The 21020-nt window shown below is 39.3% G+C and overlaps 2 protein-coding genes and 1 long non-coding RNA gene across 3 annotated transcripts; 1 reads left to right on the forward strand and 2 right to left on the reverse strand.

Moving 5' to 3' along the window:
• Window positions 1-794: 794 nt before the first annotated feature.
• On the reverse strand, window positions 795-6003 carry LOC131928208 (cilia- and flagella-associated protein 299-like). Its single transcript, XM_059284153.1, has 5 exons — window positions 5824-6003; window positions 4598-4775; window positions 3386-3512; window positions 2632-2795; window positions 795-1268 (listed from the first exon to the last, which is right to left on the reverse strand). The coding sequence occupies exons 1-5, from the start codon at window positions 5877-5879 to the stop codon at window positions 1104-1106; spliced, it is 690 nt and encodes a 229-aa protein (XP_059140136.1). The 5' UTR covers window positions 5880-6003; the 3' UTR covers window positions 795-1103.
• A 1966-nt stretch (window positions 6004-7969) lies between these two features.
• LOC131928203 (uncharacterized) lies at window positions 7970-10497 on the reverse strand. Its single transcript, XR_009383741.1, has 3 exons — window positions 10364-10497; window positions 9138-9200; window positions 7970-8103 (listed from the first exon to the last, which is right to left on the reverse strand). It is a non-coding gene; the product is annotated as an uncharacterized LOC131928203 (long non-coding RNA).
• Window positions 10498-11032: 535 nt separating this feature from the next.
• On the forward strand, window positions 11033-16202 carry LOC131928209 (proline-rich protein PRCC). The gene is made up of 7 exons (XM_059284154.1): window positions 11033-11395; window positions 12532-12698; window positions 13057-13107; window positions 13269-13949; window positions 14243-14320; window positions 14760-14963; window positions 15151-16202. The coding sequence occupies exons 1-7, from the start codon at window positions 11116-11118 to the stop codon at window positions 15235-15237; spliced, it is 1548 nt and encodes a 515-aa protein (XP_059140137.1). The 5' UTR covers window positions 11033-11115; the 3' UTR covers window positions 15238-16202.
• The last annotated feature ends 4818 nt before the right edge of the window (window positions 16203-21020 follow it).

The following is a 21020-nucleotide window of genomic DNA, read 5'->3' on the forward strand; positions in this document are numbered from 1 at the left end:
GGTAACCAAGGAAACAGAGTAAACTAGAACTACAGTAATAAACAAGGCAGTGAGATGTGTGGGTCCACCATTGTACTAGTTACACAGCAGATGTTTACTTGTTCTGTTGGTCAGATAGTCAATGACCGGGGTAAACAATGAGTGAAGGATGTACGGAGACGATGTATGTAACACGTCTGTCTCGTTGTCTCTACGTTTATTTAACTGACATCTACCACTAATCTAGATGACATATACCACTTATCTAGCTGACATCTACCACTTATCTAGATAACATATACCACTTATCTAGCTGACATCTACCACTTATCTAGCTGACATCTACCACTTATTTAGAAGTTATCTACCACTTATCTATATGACATCTACCACTTATCTAGCTGACATTTACCCCTTATCTGGATAACAAATACCACTTATCTAGATGACATCTACCACTTATTTAGAAGTTATCTACCACTTATCTATATGACATCTACCACTTATCTAACTGACATTTACCCCTTATCTGGATAACAAATACCACTTATCTAGATGACATCTACCACTTATTTAGAAGTTATCTACCACTTATCTATATGACATCTACCACTTATCTAGCTGACATTTACCCCTTATCTGGATAACAAATACCACTTATCTAGATGACATATACCACTACCTAGACGACATCTACTACTTATCTAGATAACAAACACCACTTATCTAGCTGACATCAACCTCTTATCTAGTTGACATCTACCACTTATCTATCTGACATCAACCTCTTATCTAGTTGACATCTACCACTTATCTATCTGACATCAACCTCTTATCTAGTTGACATCTACCACTTATCTATCTGACATCAACCTCTTATCTAGTTGACATCTACCACTTATCTAGATGACATCTACCACTTATCTAGATGACATACACCACTTATCTAGCTGACATCTACTACTTATCTAGATGACAGCTACCACTTATCTAGATGACATATACCACTCATTGGATACACTATATTTTGTTTGTTTATTCTTGTGTCCATAAGCCATAATGTGTGATGTATTGATGACGGCCGCTATCGACTCCAATAAAAATAAAAAGGTGAGAGGCCGGCTCTAACGTCGGTGATAGTGATCCATGACGAAAGCACTGAGGTACTCGTCAGTGCAGATGTTGGTGCGGCTCGAGTTGTCGCCGAACGGAGTGCCATAGTCGGGGTTGACAGATTTGCCATCCCGTTTGTTTCTGAAAACCATCCCGCGGGGGTTGGAGGCGACAACCTGTTGGAGGAAGAATTCGAAGCGGATAATAATGTAAAATGAAATAATTTAAACTCAATCTCTTATCTTTGATTTGTGGAGTTTACTTTTGTCTGCTGACCTACCTACCAGAGTTTCTTCCAGGCATCTCTTCGGGGGGGGGGGGGGGGGGGCGAAGCCCTCCCGAAAAATTTTTACCGCCCCTCCCGAACGAAATTAAATTTATATAATTTATATAGAAAATATATACTTTTAACAGTGTCCGCCCCCCCCCCCCCCGAAGAAAGTCTACCGCCCCCCCCGAAAATTTCAAGTGCCCCCCCCCCCCCGGAGAAAAAAGTTTGGAAGAAACACTGCTACCAACCTTGGCAGTTGTAGCACCCTCCGTAGGTGAGAGGGCAGTGATCTTGATATTTAACTTATCCTAATATAATAAAGCTGCATATTTGTAATTTATAACATTAATGATACTTTTACACGTATAGCATTGACGGTCAATAGAGCGTATTAACTGGGGTTTAGAAAAATGCTTGTTTGTTTTAGGCTAACCGCTAGTCGAATTTTGGACGTCTGAGAATGTTCTACTCAGCAAGTAGGAGCATAGTGTGTCTCGGCTGGCAATCTTGTGATCTGCCAATCCAATAATGAACCTCCCTCTTCTATTGGTTTGTTAGTAACGTGTTCCATTGATTTAACCTTTGACCTCCACCGCCCTCGACTCGAGGCGCGGTGTTGTGATGGTATCGAAGATGTTGTCGGCAGAGTTTCTTCCAGGCATCTCTTCGGGAAATCTACCGCCCCGAACGAAATTGAATTTATAAAGAAAAATTACTTTTATTAGTGTCCGCCCACTCTCCACCCCCCCCCCCCCGGAAAATGTTGTTCGCCCCCCAAAAATATCAAGTGCCCCCCCCCCCCCTCCTGGAAAAAAAGTCTGGAGGAAACATTAATTTTCGGTGCTTGTCCTGATCTACTGTGTATCCAACGAATACAAAGTAAATCACAGCTCAACCTCTGTCACAATTTGTAGGCAGTTTATGATACAGGGGTAAATAGTTACGTCAACAATTTAGGTATTGTTATCCAATAACATCAAAATAGTATTATTATTTTCATACAGCCCTACCATAATTATTAACTTTTATTTTAGACATTATTTTATGATATAAACCACAAAAAGGGATCTTTGGTCAAGTATAGTGTGTGTGTGTGGGGGGGGGGGGGGTTGGGGGGGGTGCTGCCAGTATTAGGTTGGGGTTTATGTCGCGGGTCATTTATATTCAAGGTGTTTGTTGACACGACACCGACTCGCATTTCACAATTTCACTTTAGTCAGAGACGTTTCTTACTTCTCTTAAAAAGAGCTACACAACATTTTCCTTACCTCGTAGTTGGGAGAGCTACATCCAGAAATTTGTGTCGTTTCCCAGTTATAATAGCTCAGGTCTGTGACGCGCGGCTCAAACTTTTTCTCCATGTTGAAGATGGGACGGAAATCTTCTGTTGCTAACCTGTAGGCGTAATCTATATAGGCCGAGATCTCTTGACCTATAACATATCAGAAAAAATACTGATGTAAGAAAATATGTCGACAACGAATATCACATTAAAAATTTAGAGTATGTTCTTGACTAAAGGTGATGGATCTTTAGACGAAAAATCTCGATTTTTGCGTCTGTTGATATCACTTGTAAAGTCGTGATTGGTATTAGAATCAATGCTAGAGTGAGTTCAAAGGTTACTTAGGACTAGGGGGGGGGGAGGTGGAAAGGGCTGTTAAGACTTCCAGGTGGGCACATCAAACTTGTGTGTGAGTGGGGGCAGTGGGGGGGGGGGGGACGGGGGTGGGGACATTGGTTAAATTATAAGTTTTCTCTATACGTATAGCCTATATTTTCTACTTTGACTGATTGGGAGAATGGGGGGGGGGGGGGGGGGGCGGAGGGCGATGGATGTGCTTCTGGGAGGAAGAGGGGGGGGGCTGAGAGCAGTCTGAAAGTAACACTGCCAAGATGTGGAGAGATATTCCAGAATAGATTATGTAGTAGATTACATTTTTAGTAGATTACATTTTGTAGTCTGTATTACGAAGTAGAATACATTATGTTGTAGATTACACAATACATGAGTGTACTGACCTTGTTTGTTGTATGTTCTGACGTAAAAGATGGACGCGTTTTTCCCGTTTCTGTTTCCCTCCTCTCTCATCTGCATAGCTCGCAAAAAGCCGTCCTCGTACGTTTTGCCGGCGCTTAACAAAATTTTCTGAAACATTCAGAGTCACGACAAGACAGACTTTATGTAATGGGTTCGTTAATTACACGTCAGTACCACTCCGTAACAACCTAACTCACCAGACAAGAAAAACATGTCACACAACACCGATTTAAACTAATTCACCATTCTCCATACTGTAACAACCTAACTCAACAGACCGTAAAAACCTAACTCACCATTCACCAGACCGTAACAACCTAACTCACCAGACCGTAACAACCTAACCCACCAGACCGTAACAACCTAACTCACCAGACCGTAACAACCTAACCCACCAGACCGTAACAACCTACCTCACCAGACCGTAACAACCTAACTCACCAGACCGTAACAACCTAACCCACCATTCACCAGACCGTAACAACCTAACTCACCAGACCGTAACAACCTAACTCACCAGACCGTAAAAACCTAACTCACCAGACCGTAACAACCTAACCCACCAGACCGTAACAACCTAACTCACCAGACCGTAACAACCTAACCCACCAGACCGTAACAACCTAACTCACCAGACCGTAACAACCTAACCCACCAGACCGTAAGAACCTACCTCACCAGACCGTAACAACCTAACTCACCAGACCGTAACAACCTAACCCACCATTCACCAGACCGTAACAACCTAACTCACCAGACCGTAACAACCTAACTCACCAGACCGTAAAAACCTAACTCACCAGACCGTAACAACCTAACCCACCAGACCGTAACAACCTAACTCACCAGACCGTACCAACCTAACTCACCAGACCGTACCAACCTAACTCACCAGACCGTACCAACCTACCTCACCAGACCGTAGCAACCTAACTCACCAGACCGTAACAATCTAACTCACCAGACCGTAACAACCTAACCACCATTCACCATACTGTAACAACCTAACTCACCAGACCGTACCAACCTAACTCACCAGACCGTACCAACCTACCTCACCAGACCGTAGCAACCTAACTCACCAGACCGTAGCAACCTAACTCACCAGACCGTAACAACCTAACTCACCATTCACCGTACTGTAACAACCTGACCCACACTACAGAAACAAGCCACCTCCCACCCCAACTCACCACATTACGTATAGCCTTGCTGATCTCAAATTTATTTTTGAGCATGTAGAACTCGTCCTGTGTGAAGCCATCGCGAGAGCCACGGAAACCCAGCTCGACAAGTTTTCTGGCAATGTGAGCATCTTCAAGGTAGTCCAGGTCGGATTTAGACACCTGGCTGTTCAGGTAATCCTCGAACCTGGGGAGGGAGAGAGATTATCGTGTTAGTGGGAGGAGATTATCCTGTGGGAAGTTATACGACATCACCTGGTAATGGTTATTAAGATTAGTGGAGTTGCTTCTAGCGGCGTTACCAGCTCTAGTGTCACTCGCTGCGGTAGTCTATGGTATCACCATATACGTCAACGAGGATATATGACATACTAAAACTATAGGTAATTCGTTGTCATCCCAGACTAATGGTGTCACCCCCACACCGATGGTGTCACCCCCACATAGATGGTGTCACCCCCAAACCGATGGTGTCACCCCCAAACCGATGGTGTCACCCCCCACTGATGGTGTCACCCTTACACCGATGGTGTCACCCCCAAACCGATGGTGTCACCCCCCACCGATGGTGTCACCCCTACACCGATGGTGTCACCCCTACACCGATGGTGTCACCCCCGCACCGATGGTGTCACCCCCACACCGATGGTGTCACCCCACACCGATGGTGTCACCCTGTATCTAATGATGAATATTTCCATAACAACTTATGTAAGTAACTGTGAAAAGTATTTCTCATTTTATTTGGCTAGATTTTGTTTCGGTGTCACCCTAAAGTATGGCACTACTCGGTGGTATCTGCACCCCTCACCCTTGCCTTATGTGGGGGGGGGGGTGGGGGTGGGGATGCTACTGGGTATTATTTCAACTGTCAATAATCCTAACTCTATCCTTTCCTGATAGTTGTACAATATTATACTGATCGCTGTTTAATACAGTGCGGTATTTATTTAGGGTGTTTCGCCTGGTGATATGACTGTGATGGGTACAGTTTGGGCATTAGCTAGGCTTGGTCTACCAAGTAAACGTATGAGACATATTTAGAAAACTCACTGGTATTGTTAAAATTACAGTTAAAAGTTTACTGCTAGTTCAGTGAACATGTGATTAACATAGTAGACTCTCGGTTTTAATTATATCTAGATTCTAGATCTAGATCTAGAGTAAGTGCTTGGTCTAGAATAGGGCCTAGATTCTAGATCATGGGAATTAAAAATCCCACCCATTAGACTTACGTAGAGAACTCCACTACGCTTCTCCCACCAGGAGTTATGTATTCATCCGCGTCCATGATTTGAAGTTTTCAACCGATCAGAATGAGGCCGCGCTGACAGATGTTTAAAGTTAAATCAATAGACAAGTAGCCTGGACACAGTTGTTTCATCTACAGGCTGATGCGCGTCTGTTTTTTGTTGTCTGTGTGGTGCGCACTTGTGCGTGAGTACTTCCTGTAGTCAGTATCACATTTTTTTTTGCTGCGTATTTATTTAGTTTTAGATCTATAGCCATTGAGATGATAAGCATTGATAAAGTCAGGACCTTGAGTACGTAGATGAAAAGCGTTATTGAGATTTTTATAAACAGAATGACGGGCTGTATAATATACAGTACTAATGATAGTGTGTATTATAGGGCGACACATGGACGCTGAGTTTTGATGGGCGACAATACCATACTCTGTTCTTTGATGACAATATTTGAGTTATCGTTAGCTTGAAGAAACATGTACATTGTGTTTTGTGACATCTATTTCTTTGACTGTATGCAATTATTTGTTATCGAGCTCAGAAATATACTACACATAGCCTCATGGGCACTATGCTTTGACCCTTTGTTGGCCTAGGTTGTTGAAAATTCTTTTCAAGTTCTCTCTTATGAAAATTCTTTACATAAAGAATTAAAATTTCTAAATTTGTACAGATTTAGGTTTAAATTTAAAAAAAAAAAAAAAACAGCTTAAAAAATTTCTAACCAACAAACACAAAATTATTGTTCGGACTCCAGTAGTCTTTATTTTTGTACTTTTCTTCAGTAAAATAACGCCGTTGTGGTTTTAGTTGACCAACTTAACACCATACCTTTATTTTGTTGTCAGATATTTTGTATTGAATGCTTAAATCACACCTTTTTATTGAAATGTTGATTTTTTTTAATTTAAAAAAAAAACTTAAAAATTGGTCTTTTATAAATTTTGGTCTTAATAGGAAAGTACAGTGAATTTTTGTCTTAATGTTAAAACATTCTAACGTTTACACCTCAGCATATACTACTGTACCATACATTACATAGGGCTGGAATCCTGTTTTTGATAAATAGCATTTAGTGAAGCGTTAAAAGTCATAGTGTTATAGATGTTTATATAAACAAATATTTAAAAAACATTTATAATAATAAGCTTTTAAATGTTAAATTCTACGTGAATTAAAAAGCTTATTATAGAAAAATTTCTTTATCCAAACTAAGTAGATAATGGATATCTGTTTACCAGTAAGTAGATGATGGGTGTCTATACATCATCGATAAATAGATGATGGGTACCTATTCATCATCGATAAATAGATAATGTGTGCCTGTTCTTATCGATACATAGATGATGGGTGTCTATTCATCATCGATAGATGATGGGTACCTATTCATCATCGATAGATGATGGGTGTCTATTCATCATCGATAAATAGATGACGAGTGCCTATTCATCATCGATAAATAGATGATGGGTGCCTATTCATCATCGATAAATAGATGACGAGTACCTATTCATCATCGATAAATAGATGATGGGTGCCTATTCTTCATCAGTAAGTGGAGGATAATATATTGATAGGGACATCATTCATGTCCATTAATTCTATAAGGAAGGGATTTCCTCCGACACAAGTATTACGTGTCAGCTGGTAAGGCGCCCTACCAGACCGTTGGCCACAATTTCAGCCTGCTTTTCTTTCTGAATTTGTTTTCATAGCATTAATCCAACCAAGAGCAAACTACAATGTTGCAATTTAGGAGTTTTCTTCCCTATCGAGCCTCATCTACCCGGGAGTTCGAACTCTGGTCTCTGCGGTTTAGCAGCAATGATCTCTATCGACCCGACCACGACGACCCATACCATGGGTATGTGATGATTTCAGCTACTCTGTAGGCTATCTGATTTAGGTGCTGACCATTTTTGTGCTTATATGTCTCACACAAACAAAAGGATGGCAAACCTTTTCAATTATTCCCCCCCCCTCCCACCAAACAACTAGTATTCATTTCAAACAAAACTTGACATTTTACACATTTACCCCGAGGTCGATCCAAAATGACAAACACGAGAACTATATGGGCGAACCGAAACCAATACAGCAGAAAAATAAATAAAAACGAACTTCCAACTTTTAACACATTTTTAAAATTTTTAATTTACATTTGGCTTTGAAACAAAAAAAAAAAAACTGGCAATGGCTAGGGCTTTTCTGGAGTCGCTGATGTGACGTTGTTGTCAGCTTTATTCGCTTTACGACGGGGGTTCTTCACTGTGGATAAATAGATTACATTTTATACGATCTTCACTGTGGATAAATGGATTACATTGAATACATTCTTCTCTGTGGATAAATGGATTACATTTGATACAACCTTCATGGTGGATAAATGGATTACATTGTATACAATCTGCGCTGTGGATAATTGTATTACATGCTGCAGTCCCCACCATCCCACCCCACCCTCAGTGTCCAACACCCTCAGGGTCCAACACCCTCAGGGCCCAACACCCTCAGGGCCCAACACCCTCAGGGTCCAACACCCTCAGGGTCCAACACCCTTAGGGTCCAACACCCTCAGGGTCCAACACCCTCAGGGTCCAACACCCTCAGGGTCCAACACCCTTAGGGTCCAACACCCTCAGGGTCCAACACCCTCAGGGTCCAACACCCTTAGGGTCCAACACCCTCAGGGTCCAACACCCTTAGGGTCCAACACCCTCAGGGTCCAACACCCTTAGTGTCCAACACCCTCAGGGTCCAACACCCTTAGGGTCCAACACCCTCAGGGTCCAACACCGCAGCTGATATTCTGGTAGGATGGAATAAGCAGCGTGATTCTAAGCCTAATTAAGCAGTGTTTACTTCATCATTAAAAAAATTAGTTACCCTTTCTAACCTTGCGGTGCATTGGGCCGATGAAGTGGGGTTCGTATGTTTCTGTGATTGCGGCATATGAAAGGATACTAAGGTCAGCACTATTCCCAAACCGTCTTCACTTTCCCTAACGTGTGTCAGGTACCCATCAAAGCTGGGTGGACTCATGGATGTCCTAAGTACTCGGTATCCGACTTCTAGACAGTCGGGTTAGCAGTCGCGCTCTATACCATCAGATCACGCCCTCCACACCAGTGCTTACATCATAATACCAATCTATCTACTAATATTTTTACTCAGGTCCCAGGCGGGGGGGGGGGGGGGGTGGGGAGGTCAGCCCCAGGCTTTTCTAGCGACACAAAGAATACGTTGATTTGATTCAGCATGTCGACGTGTTTACAACAAGAACCAAACCAGTATCCACTCACATTCTTTTAGACGGTTCTTTCTGCCATCATGTCCTGTTGTGGTGTCTGGACGCTCATTCAGTTCTGGTAGTGATTATATATATATATATATATTATATATATATATATATATATATATATACACATGTATAGGACCAATACAATAATGTTCTCATCAATAAAACACACATGACACTGTAGACTTCAACTAAAACAGTAGCAGGTAAGCGTACAAGGTGGAGTGGGCCATTGGCGTCACGTGCATGGTTTCTTTCAGACTTTTTTTTCCGCGGATGGCACTTTAAAATTCCGGGGGGGGGGGGGGGGGGGGGGGGCTAAAGTTTTCGAGTGGGGGGGGGGGGAGAACTTGTAAAAGTATGTTTTCCATATAAATTACATGGCAATGTCTATGCGTATTTACACTGTAAGGCAACATCTACTCAAAGTATTACCATTTATGGCAACATATAACACTGTATTGCAACATCTATATATAGTATAACACTGTATTGCAACATCTATCTATAGTATAACAATGTATTGCAACATCAAGCTATCGTATAACACTGTATTGCAACATCTAGCTATCTATAGTATAACAATGTATTGCAACATCTAGCTATCGTATAACACTGTATTGCAACATCTAGCTATCGTATAACACTGTATTGCAACATCTAGATATAGTATAACACTGAATTTGAAACATCTAGCTATAGTATAAGACTGTATTGCAAGATCTAGCTATAATATAACACTGTATTGCAACATTTAGCTATAGTATAACACTGAATTTAAACATCTAGCTATAGTATAACACTGTATTGCAACATCTAGTTATAGTATAACACTGTATTGCAACATCTAGGTATAGTATAACACTGTATTGCAACATCTAGTTATAGTATAACACTGTATTGCAACATCTAGTTATAGTATAACACTGTATTGCAACATCTAGCTATAGTATAACACTGTATTGCAACATCTAGGTATAGTATAACACTGTATTGCAACATCTAGATCTAGCTATGGTATAACACTGAATTTGAAACATCTAGCTATAGTATAGACACTGTATTGCAACATCTAGACAGAGGATCTAGATCTAGCTACAGTATAACACTGTATTGCAGAGATCTAGCTATGGTATAACACTGAATTTGAAACATCTATATAGTATAGTAAAAAACACTAGATCTAGCTACAGTATAACACTGTATTGCAACATCTAGCTATAGTATTACTTTTAGGCCTTGGACCACTTCCCTGTGCACCGTGTCCGTCCATTCTGTTTTGAAGTCAATATTAATTTTATTATTTAGATCTATGGATAAGGCAGTCTATCAATAATATCATTAATGAACCTGTTGCTCGGGAAAAAAAGTAGACGTCATAACCTTTTATCGAAAATGAGGCCATATTTATGCCTAATTAGGCGATGGTTTTGAGATTTCTTTCCAATTTTTTTTTTTTTTAGTTCTATTTTTTTTTTTATTTGGTTGGAGATGGGGGCAGTGGAGAGTTAATTTAAAAAAAAAAATATTCGCGTAGTGTGTCCGTTCCCCATTAAATCAACATTCATCATTGCGATAAAATTTTAAAATTTAAAATCCTTGATTTGGCAGGACTAATGATAACGCCTTCTGTGACATCAGTCTGAGGACTTTAAAATCGAATACTTTATAATAAGAGAACTGGAGAAGCTGATACGTTTTAGGAGTCGTGACGAAATATTTTTTTGTTATAAATTATTTGACCGACTAGATTATTTATAATTTTAATCAAGTCCCCCCCCCCCCCCAAACCTTACAAATACGAAATAGAAACGATGAAGGGAGTTAACTATCTTTGATATTTTACTTATTATGCTAATTTAGAGTAGCTCCCCTTTATTATCTTAGATAAATTGCACTTCCGGCCAAACATAAACAGTAGTATCGTGGAAAGACAACAAACCCATTGTGCAACTCATTTCTTGACGTTTTGAAAGTGTGCAATGTCGTTAGGTCTAGTAGCATACGGAGCTAGCGACGATAGTGATGCTAGTGATACGGAAGATGTTTCCAATATTCCAATGTCATCAGACGCACCTGATGTTACTTCGGGTCACATCAGTGACGAGGATGACATGGGAGCTGTTAGCTCAACATCAGTTTTCCCATCTGCAGTTGTAACTACAACAAGCAGTGAATTAAATAATGAAGTTTTGCAGACTACATTTACGTTAACAAAGAATGATGATGCAGTGAATTCAACGTCACTTACATCATTAGAAGGTAGGCTAGGTAAATTCCGTTAATCTCACGACAGCGTCAGAAATTATTCGGTTATGTTTGTTGAGTTTCATTAGCATTCGTTAGGCCTACTGTAAACCATAGTTTATTTGATAGTTGAAATAAGAAAAAGTCAAGTGCATAAAATTATTGCTTTAACTTAATTTAAAGTTTAAAGTTTGACAGAAAATATGCAACAATTAGGCCTAATTAGTAGTAATTAGGGGGCCTAGTTGATCTAAAATCTAAATATTATTAATAAAGTTGAGTGTAGCAATTAACGTTTTTTTAAGAAACTCAGAGAAAAACGTGCAGAAGATTTGCGAAAACTAGATCTAGTAAAATAAGAAAATTATATTTACTGAAGTTAAAAGTAGTAAGAACTACAACAATGTTTAGTGGCAGCAATAATTAGCACATACACTTAAAATAATTAGAAATACATAGGCCTAATAATTAGCAAAACACTATATTTAAAATGCAACTAAAATCAATCTATGCACATTTTAAACATTTTGTATTAAAAATAATAAAGCGCCAAATAAATGATGGTTTACAGTATTTCTGTTGGTTTCTAGAACACCGTGACAGACTATGCCATATTTTACTGTTTCTTACTGCTGTACCATTCCGGAATAGTAACCAACATTATATCGTTATGTATTACCGTAAATTGCTTATGCTAGCAGACAGTACCCCAAAGACAAAGTTTTTTTTAGTTTGGTAGTTATTCTTGCTACATCCAAAATTTACTCAACTTTTCATAACATACTTGTCAGGAATACTATTTAATTCAATACTCCTAAATAATTAATGAACTCTAAAATAGTACATGTTCTAGATAATCTACTATTTGTGTAAAGGAATAGATTTTAATACAATGTTAATTTTTTTCACTTGATAAATTATATTTGGAATCACTGTGAGTGACAATACATTTTAAATGAAATAATTTTGAGCTAACACCCTCAAATTTAGTGCCCTCAAATAATAGATTAAATATGGATGTTTATTATTTAGTGGCTATGTTTTTTTTAAACCATCATACTATTATCTTTAAAATAAAATGTTTTTTTGGCATGGTTTGTTTAGTTAATGGTTTGAAATAAAATATTGTGACATTTGAAATTTTTCATTAGATTTACCAACACCAAACCAGCTGTCTGCTGATGTGAACTCTGAAGTTGAGGAAGAAGAATTAGAAGATGAAGTGAAACCAAAAGCAGCAGAGATTGCTGATGCTCCACAGCCACCTAAGAAAAAGTTGAAACAACCAGTGAAAATTACAATTCCATCATTACAAGAGGTATTTGTGTAAATAGACATTCATAGCGCTCATTAAATGACATGTTGAAGACTAAGGATTGAGCGTATATAACACTAAACTTAAAATGAGTCACTTTTGCTCACATCTTTATCTTGAATAAAATTATCAAAATCAACCACCTCTATATATCAAGAAGATATACATTTCTATGAATGATGTGTGTGCCAGCTTATTAATTCATTTGCAAAAACTAAAATATGACAATGTTTTAGTTATAACATTGCTCCATATTATCTATGCCACATAAACTACAAAATATCAGCCATTCACACTTTATGTGTATAAAATATATACATAATGCATTAAACTAAATAGGAAAAATTCTTTTATCCTTAAGGTGCCACAAGAGGATGAAACAACTCATGAAAAACAAACTGCACCATCTTTGGTAAGAGATATGTATTGATATATTCCTATATTTCTACTTAAATTAAAAGATGACATAATGTATATAGAAATTAGTCAGAAAATATGTGTTGAAAAAATTACTTATATGATTTATATATTTTCACTATTAGCTAATGTATAATAAATGATATTCATTTACAGGTGAGATCAAGTCTGTTCTCTTTGCTGCCTGCGCCAATGCATTCAGCTAAAAAGGAAATCAACAGACCCCTGATCCCACATAGTCTCGGCAAAAAACCAGTGCAGACGAAAGCGGCTGCTAGCAACGTTGCTTCAAAGAGTTCTAACCAGTCCTCACAGTCCCACACATCATCTGAGGCAGCCATGTCTCCTAAACGTCTCACAACTTTCAATGCACTGACAGGCTATGAGAGTGACAGTGATGATGAAGCCGGATACAAAGATAGCGCAACCAATTTTTTTTCATTAGATGTCACGTCCGAAGTGAATCCAGCTCAGACCTCAACCAAAGCACATGAAAGGCTTCAGAGCGAGGAGGTCTCTAGTTCAGAGGTGGAACTGAACCCAGCCAAACGGGGTGTGGGTGATGAAGATGTGGATAACAACGCAGTCACAGAGGAGGGCCCAGCTGAACCTCCTGAAGAGCCTGAGCCTGGTGCTGTGAATGACGCCCCACTTGATTTTAGAAGTGTCAATCGTCTCTCCTCCTGGACTGGTTCATCCTACAGTTTTCTCAGTCCTGTTGGGCCATCTGGTCCTGTTGGGCCATCTGGTCCCGTTCACCAGCAGCCATCATTTTCTACCTACAGCAGCTCATTTTCAGTGCCTTCTAATTCACAGTATAACCTAGTGAATTCAGAGGTAAGATAGAAGAGCTGATGCTTCTAAAGATTATGTTTAAAGAAAAGGGTATATAGCAAAGTACATTTACTTCTGATATTACTATCCCTAGAACTGATTGAGTATAGTTCTTATGACTGTGATACATTAAGTGAGTGTATAATAAGCGCATTTACTTTTCTCAGCATCACATGTTTATGAAAGTCCTTTTAAAATTAATTAAACTTTGAGTAAAATGAAAATTACCATACTTATTTTTAAAAATTATCATGCACTGTATCATTTTTTAAAGATTAATACTGATTCTTCTTAAGGGCCTACAAGAAGATATAGACAATATGCAGAATACTGGGACAGATGAAGACTTGCAGAAATTTATGAATGATAAAGAGGTAAAACTATAATCACTGGAAATTTTAAAACTACATGTAAAAGAATTTTAATAATGCCTCTATGATGTTGTGTTACATATTTTTATATTGATCTGTATGTGTGTGTAATGTAGTAAGTAAAGTGCCCTTTTGAACCTGATGGGTCCATGGAGCAGTTGGAGTAAGTTCCCATTTCAGTAAGCCTGGCATATCAGGGGATAATGTGCACTATTTCCAGCTGCCTTTACTTTCTTTTACATGAATTTGGTACCTATCAGACTCAGGGACATCCTATGCACTTAAGCTTGGGATCTAACTCGAGACTTTTGAGTTAGCAATTTTACTCTCTACCATCCAACTACATGCATGTGTATGAATATATTAATGGTTAGTGAGCTCTAGTTGGAACATTAAAGGCTTATATGTCAGTAATATATTGGTTTTGTTCTGCTCTTTAAAGTTCCAGAAATTACAAGGCAAGCGCAAACGAGGATTTGACGAGGCCATCAGTTTTGTAGATGCTAATGTTGATGATTATGTAGATCCAACTGAAGCGTCCAAGCACCTGACTGAAGAAAGTGAATATGTCTCCCACAAAAGCAAGGACAACCTGCCCACAGCCCAACAAAGACGTAAGAAGCAGATCACATATCTTGCATACCAGGTACTTACTATTTTTACATGTATAAGTACAATTGTGATACCGTAACACCATCTTTAACATAGGCTCTTGCAATCCAGGCACTCCATTTATTTTTTTAATAATGTTTTCTTTCAAGATCTAACAGTTTTTTTATAAGTACTAGTACAAACATGTGATGTTGAAAGTATCTTTTAATATTTTTTTTCAGGCCAAAGAACGAGAGCTTGAACTTAAAAATACTTGGGCTCAAAACAGGTTGACAAAAAAACAGACACAGTCCAAATATGGGTTCTAAGTCATTGACACAGTCTAGCCTGGGTTCTAAACCATTGGCTATGTCTGTAGAGTGAGAGACCATCCCTGTGTAGTCTGGTCACAGTCTCTGGTTTAGCAGCTAATAGTTTCATAGTATATACTAGCATTCTGCTCTTTTTCTTAAGCAGTTTTATTCTCTATTTGTTAATTGCTGTTGTTGATGCAGCAATTATTTTAAAATATTTTCACTTATTTCCACTAACATAAGAGCAGCCAAACCAATTTTTTTTTGCATAATGTATCCCAGGACAATTGTATTGGGATTATATTAAAACAATGTACACTTTAAGTTCAGTGGGGCAGCATGTTGCAAGTACCTGGCTGGTCATACAGATGCAACTCTTGAATTCTACAAAGTTTCACACTTTGGGTTCCTCGTTGCCTGGATTTGTAGGCATTGTGGGAATCAGTTAAGTTTACACTCCAGGGTTTCAATGTACCATTGGAAAGAATTTCTAGATAAACTGCACTTTTACAAATGTTCTGTTTTTAAAAATCTGAAAATGCTTTGCTCCATTGTTTGGCATGTTTTTTTTTATAATTGTGATGTGGTGTGAGGTATGTTGCTTATTTTGGTGATAATTAATTCAATACTTACTCAAAGAAGTATATTTCTGGCTTGGAAAATTACTAAGTGTGGATAAAATGAACTCGAAGAAAGTTTCTAGTATGCAAGTTTGAGTGTATAGTGAATTTTTTTCTACAAGTTTGGTGCATGTTCTGTCCTTTCATCATAAAAAAAAGTCACCTAACAGAAATGATAGCAGGTGAATCTTATCACTAATGCCACCCATTATACGATGAATTTTCTGGAAGTATCATGATTTTTTATGTGAAAAATTGTAATTATAAATGTCATCCCTCTAATGTTTGACAGCTTGTTTATTGGAATAGTTTCCTGTAGTCAGGATTTTGTGGAATAAAGTTCATTTTTTATCCAAACTACTCAAATTTTTTGTTTTCAGACATTGTTTCAATAATCATTTGTTAATCCAGACTGTTGAATTGTCAGCTTTGATACATACTATAACATGGGTTTAGTATTTTAAAAGAAAACAAAACACAAAAGTTTATGAAATACTTTTATTACCATGATAAATGTGAACATTTATTATTGAAGATGACAAATATTAAAACTTTAAATTAAAAGTGTAACAATAGAATGAACAAATATAAATACTTTTTGCAAAAGTGTGAGTCTGCTCTAACTTGTTTATATAATTCCTATCCCAGCCTTGTAACAATTGCAATCAATAGCTGCGGGTGTATGTTACCATTCATGCATCATTCCAAAAGTGGACACAGTCAACAAGTAACATATAATTGTTAATTTTTATAGCTACTCAAAAGGGTAACTTCAATTATTCGCCTCTCTTATGTTTCCAATTTAAACAAAAAAAACCAAAATGAATAGAGAGAATAACTACATGACAAATGACTGAGAATGGCAGAAGATATACCCAGGATACGGTTTGACGCTCTGGTCTTTCCCGTGAGCTCTATGGTGACTACGTTCATTCTAAACAGTGTGATAGACAATGGATAAGATGGGGCGCTACAGTCGCTCCCTAAATTGAATCAGGCGTGCAATTTGGCTGCAAAAAAAAAATTTCAGTTTCGGTTCCCAAAGGCTCACATGGGCCACTGAGGGGCCTGTAATACATTTTCGGTTTAACGATTTAGGTTATGGGTAACGAGTTGAAGGTTAGGGGTAATGAGTTGCAGGTTAGGGGTAACGAGTTGCAGGTTAGGGGTAACGAGTTGCAGGTTACTGGTTATGAGTTTCAGGTTAAGGGTTATAATTTTTTTGGTTTACCAGGTTTTCGTTTTTCGGGTTAATGTTTTTGGTTTAATATTTTAGGTTAAATGTTTTAGGTTACGGGTTACGATTTGCAGGTTATGGATTATGGTGTTTTGCAGTTTACCGGTTACGCTTTACGGTTCAATTTTAGGTTTTTAGATTTCAGGTTTTTGGTTTTTGTTTTAACTTTTTGGGTTTAACATTTTAGGTTTAATATTTTAGGTTAATAGTAATGAGTTGCAGGTTACGGGTTATGGATTACTGTTGCAGGTTATGGGCTACAGTTTTTGCAGTTTACAGGTTATGCTCTAAGTTTAAGGTTTTAGATTTAAGGTTTTAGTTTCAACGTCATAGGTTTAATATTTTATGTTACGCATAACGAGTTGCAAGTTACGGAAATAGGGTTACAGTTTTTGCAGTATACGGGATACATATTAGGTTTTAAGATTTTACATTTTACGGGTTGCAGGTTATGGGTTTAAAGTATAACATTTGAGGTTTAATGTTTATGGTTTTTTGGTTTTGGTTTTATGTTTTAAGTTTAACAGGTTACGGGTTATGTTGTACTGTTTTCAGTTTAAGTTTAGGATTTGTGTACTTGCAGTTTTTATAGCAGTTATTTTTTTACGAGATAAGGTTGCTGGCCTTATATTTCAACCCCCAACCTGGAGGACCAGTGTGCTAGCTTTGGTCTGATCCCTACCCACGAAGATCTTCCCAGCTTGGTTGAACCTACCAGGAGTTTACACTCCCGCTGGTATAGCTCTTGGGGTCATCGAGATACACAAGCTGCCAAGCCACGACAAGGCTCTAGCACCTGATGGCAGTCGCGTGACGGGTTTTCGAGTAACGGGTTTACGGATATTCGGTTACCGGTTATCGATTGCGGATTACGGGTTATTAACGGTTACGGTTTACGTTGTACAGGTTACGGTTTTCGGTTTACGGGTACGGTTTACGAATTAAGGTATATGGATTACAGTTTGACGATTACAGATTTTGGGTTACCAGTTGTCGATTACTGGTTACGGGTTACGATGTAAGGGTTACATTTTACGAATTAAGTTGGTTTGATTATGTTTCACGGTTTACGTTGTTTCGGTTATGGTTTTTGAGTTGCGGGAATGAATTACGGTGTAAGGGTTATGGTTTACGGTTTGCCTTTTACGGTTTACGTTGTACTGGTTATGGTTTTGGGGTAACGGGTTATGAATTACGGTACATAGGTTATGGGTAACGATTTCACGGCTACGATTTTACGGTTCCTGGTTATCGATTACTGGTTACAGCTTGCCGAGTACGGGTACGGGTTACGAATTACTGTATATGGGTTACAGTTTGAAGGTTACGGTATTCGAGATCGATTACGGGTTACGGGATACGTCGTACGGGTAACGGTTTTTTGGTTAATGGTACGGGCTACGAATTAAGGTATATGAGTTACGGGCTACGGTTTGACGGTTACAGTTTTCGGCTTACGGGTTATTGATTACGGGTTACGGTTTGACGGTTAGATTTGTCGGGTTGCGTTTCTCGATTAAGGGTAACGGTGAAACGGGTTATCGATTACGGGTTACCGATTACGGAAATATGGTTACGGGTTATGTTTAAGTTGTTTCGGTTACGTTTTTCGGGTACGGGTTACGGTGTAAGGGTTTCGGTTTTTTGGTTTGCCACTTACGGTTTATAATGTACTGGTTACGGTTTTGGGGTTACGGGTTTGGGTTAGGAGTTTCATTATATGGGTTACGGGTTACGATTTCATGGTGACGGATTTCAGCTTACGGGTTATCGATTACGGGTTATCGAATACGGGTTACGGTTTGACGGTTACATTTGTCGGGTTACGTTTCTCGATTACGGGTTACGGTGTAACGAGTTATCGATTACGGGTTACGGATTACGGAAATACGGTTACGGGTTACGGTTAAAGTTATTTTGGTTACGGTTTTCGGGTTACGGTTATCGATTACGGGTTACGTTTCGACGGTTACAGTTTTCGCTTTAGGCATTATTGTTTACGGGTTACGGTGTAACGGGTTATCAATTACGGGTTACGGATTATGGTAATTCGGTTAAGGGTTACGGTTGAAGTTGTTTCGGTTACGGTTTTCGGGTTGCGGGTACGGGTAACGTTTAAGTTGTTTCGGTTACGGTTTTCGGGTTGCGGGTACGAGTTATGGTGTAAGGGTTTCGGTTTTCGGTTTGCCACTTACGGTTTACGTTGCACTGGTTACGGTTTTGGGGTTACGGGTTCGGGTTAGGAATATCGGTATATGGGTTACGGGTTACGATTTCATGGCGACGGTTTTCAGGTTACGGGTTATCGATTACGGGTTACGGTTTGACGGTTACATTTTCGGTTTACGCTTTATCGATTACGGGTTACGGTGTAACCCTTTATCGATTACGGATTATAGTAATACGGTTACGGGTTACGGTTAAAGTTATTTCGGTTACGGTTTTCGATTACGGGTTTCGTTTCGAAGGTTACAGTTTTCGGTTTAGGCATTATCGTTTACGGGTTACGGTGTAACGGGTTATCGATTACGGGTTACGGATTACGGTAATTCGGTTACGGGTTACGGTTAAAGTTGTTTCGGTTACGTTTTTCGGGTTGCGGATACGGGTTACGGTGTAAGGGTTACCGTTTACGGTTTGCCATTTACGGATTACGTTGTACTGGTTACGGTTTTTGGGTTACGGGTGCGGGTTAGGAATTTCGGTATATGGGTTACGGGTTACGATTTCTCGGCGACGGTTTTCAGGTTACGGGTTATCGATTACGGGTTATCGATTACGGGTTACATTTGTCGGGTTGCGTTTCTCGATTAAGGGTAACGATTTAACGGGTTATCGATTACGGGTTACGGATTACGGAAATACGGTTACGGGTTACGTTTAAGTTGTTTTGGTTACGTTTTTCGGGTTGCGGGTACGGGTTACGGTGTAAGGGTTTCGGTTTTCGGTTTGCCACTTACGGTTTATAATGTACTGGTTACGGTTTTGGGGTTACGGGTTCGGGTTAGGAATTTTGGTATATGGGTTACGGGTTACGATTTCACGGCGACGGTTTTCGGGTTATCGATTACGGGTTGCGTTTCGACGGTTACAGTTTTCGGATTACGCTTTCACGATTACGGGTTACGGTATAAGGGTTACGGTTCACGGTTTGCCATTTACGGTTTACGTTGTACTGGTTACGGTTTCTGGGTTACGGGTTCGGGTTAGGAATTTTGGTATAAGGGTTACGGGTTACGATTTCATGGCGACAGTTTTCAGGTTACGGGTTATCGATTACGGGTTACGGTTTGACGGTTACATTTGTCGGGTTACGTTTCTCGATTACGGGTTATGGTGCAACGGGTTATCGATTACGGGTTACGGATTACGGTAATACGGTTAGGGGTTACGTTTAAGTTGTTTCGGTTAAGGTTTTTGGGTTGCGGGTACGAGTTATGGTGTAAGGGTTACGGTATTTGTTTTGCCCCTTACGGTTTATGTTGTACTGGTTACGGTTTTGGGGTTACGGATTCGGTTTAGGAATTTTGGTATATGGGTTACGGTTTACGATTTCATGGCGACGGTTTTCAGATTACGGGTTATCGATTACGGGTTATCGATTACGGGTTACGGTTTGACGGTTACATTTGTCGGGTTGCGTTTCTAGATTACGGGTAACGGTGTAACGTGTTTTCGATTGCGGATTACAGTAATACGGTTACGGGTTACGGTTAAAGTTATTTCGGTTGCGATTTTCGGGTTACTGTTATCGATTACGGGTTTCGTTTTGAAGGTTACAGTTTTCGGATTACGCGTTATCGATTACGGGTTACGGGATAAGGGTTACGGTTCACGGTTTGCCATTTACGGTTTACGTTGTACTGGTTACGGTTTTGGGGTTACGGGTGCGGGTTAGGGATTTCGGTATATGGGTTACGGGTTACGATTTCTCGGCGACG

Source organism: Physella acuta, unplaced genomic scaffold, assembly GCF_028476545.2.
Source record: "Physella acuta isolate Inbredline_101_S28 unplaced genomic scaffold, ASM2847654v3 ptg001476l, whole genome shotgun sequence".
In the NCBI taxonomy this organism is placed as follows: domain Eukaryota; kingdom Metazoa; phylum Mollusca; class Gastropoda; family Physidae; genus Physella; species Physella acuta.

Bases quoted from the DNA above. Each gene is read 5' to 3' on its own strand.
- LOC131928209 (XM_059284154.1), top strand. From the start codon at position 11,116: ATGTCGTTAGGTCTAGTAGCATACGGAGCTAGCGACGATAGTGATGCT. The intron at 11,396-12,531 runs GTAGGCTAGGTA...ATTTTTCATTAG, and splicing joins GTCACTTACATCATTAGAAG to ATTTACCAACACCAAACCAG. The intron at 13,108-13,268 runs GTAAGAGATATG...ATTCATTTACAG, and splicing joins AACAAACTGCACCATCTTTG to GTGAGATCAAGTCTGTTCTC.
- LOC131928208 (XM_059284153.1), bottom strand. From the start codon at position 5,879: ATGGACGCGGATGAATACATAACTCCTGGTGGGAGAAGCGTAGTGGAG. The intron at 4,776-5,823 runs GTAAGTCTAATG...CTCCCTCCCCAG, and splicing joins AGCGTAGTGGAGTTCTCTAC to GTTCGAGGATTACCTGAACA. The intron at 2,796-3,385 runs GTCAGTACACTC...GATATGTTATAG, and splicing joins CAGAACATACAACAAACAAG to GTCAAGAGATCTCGGCCTAT.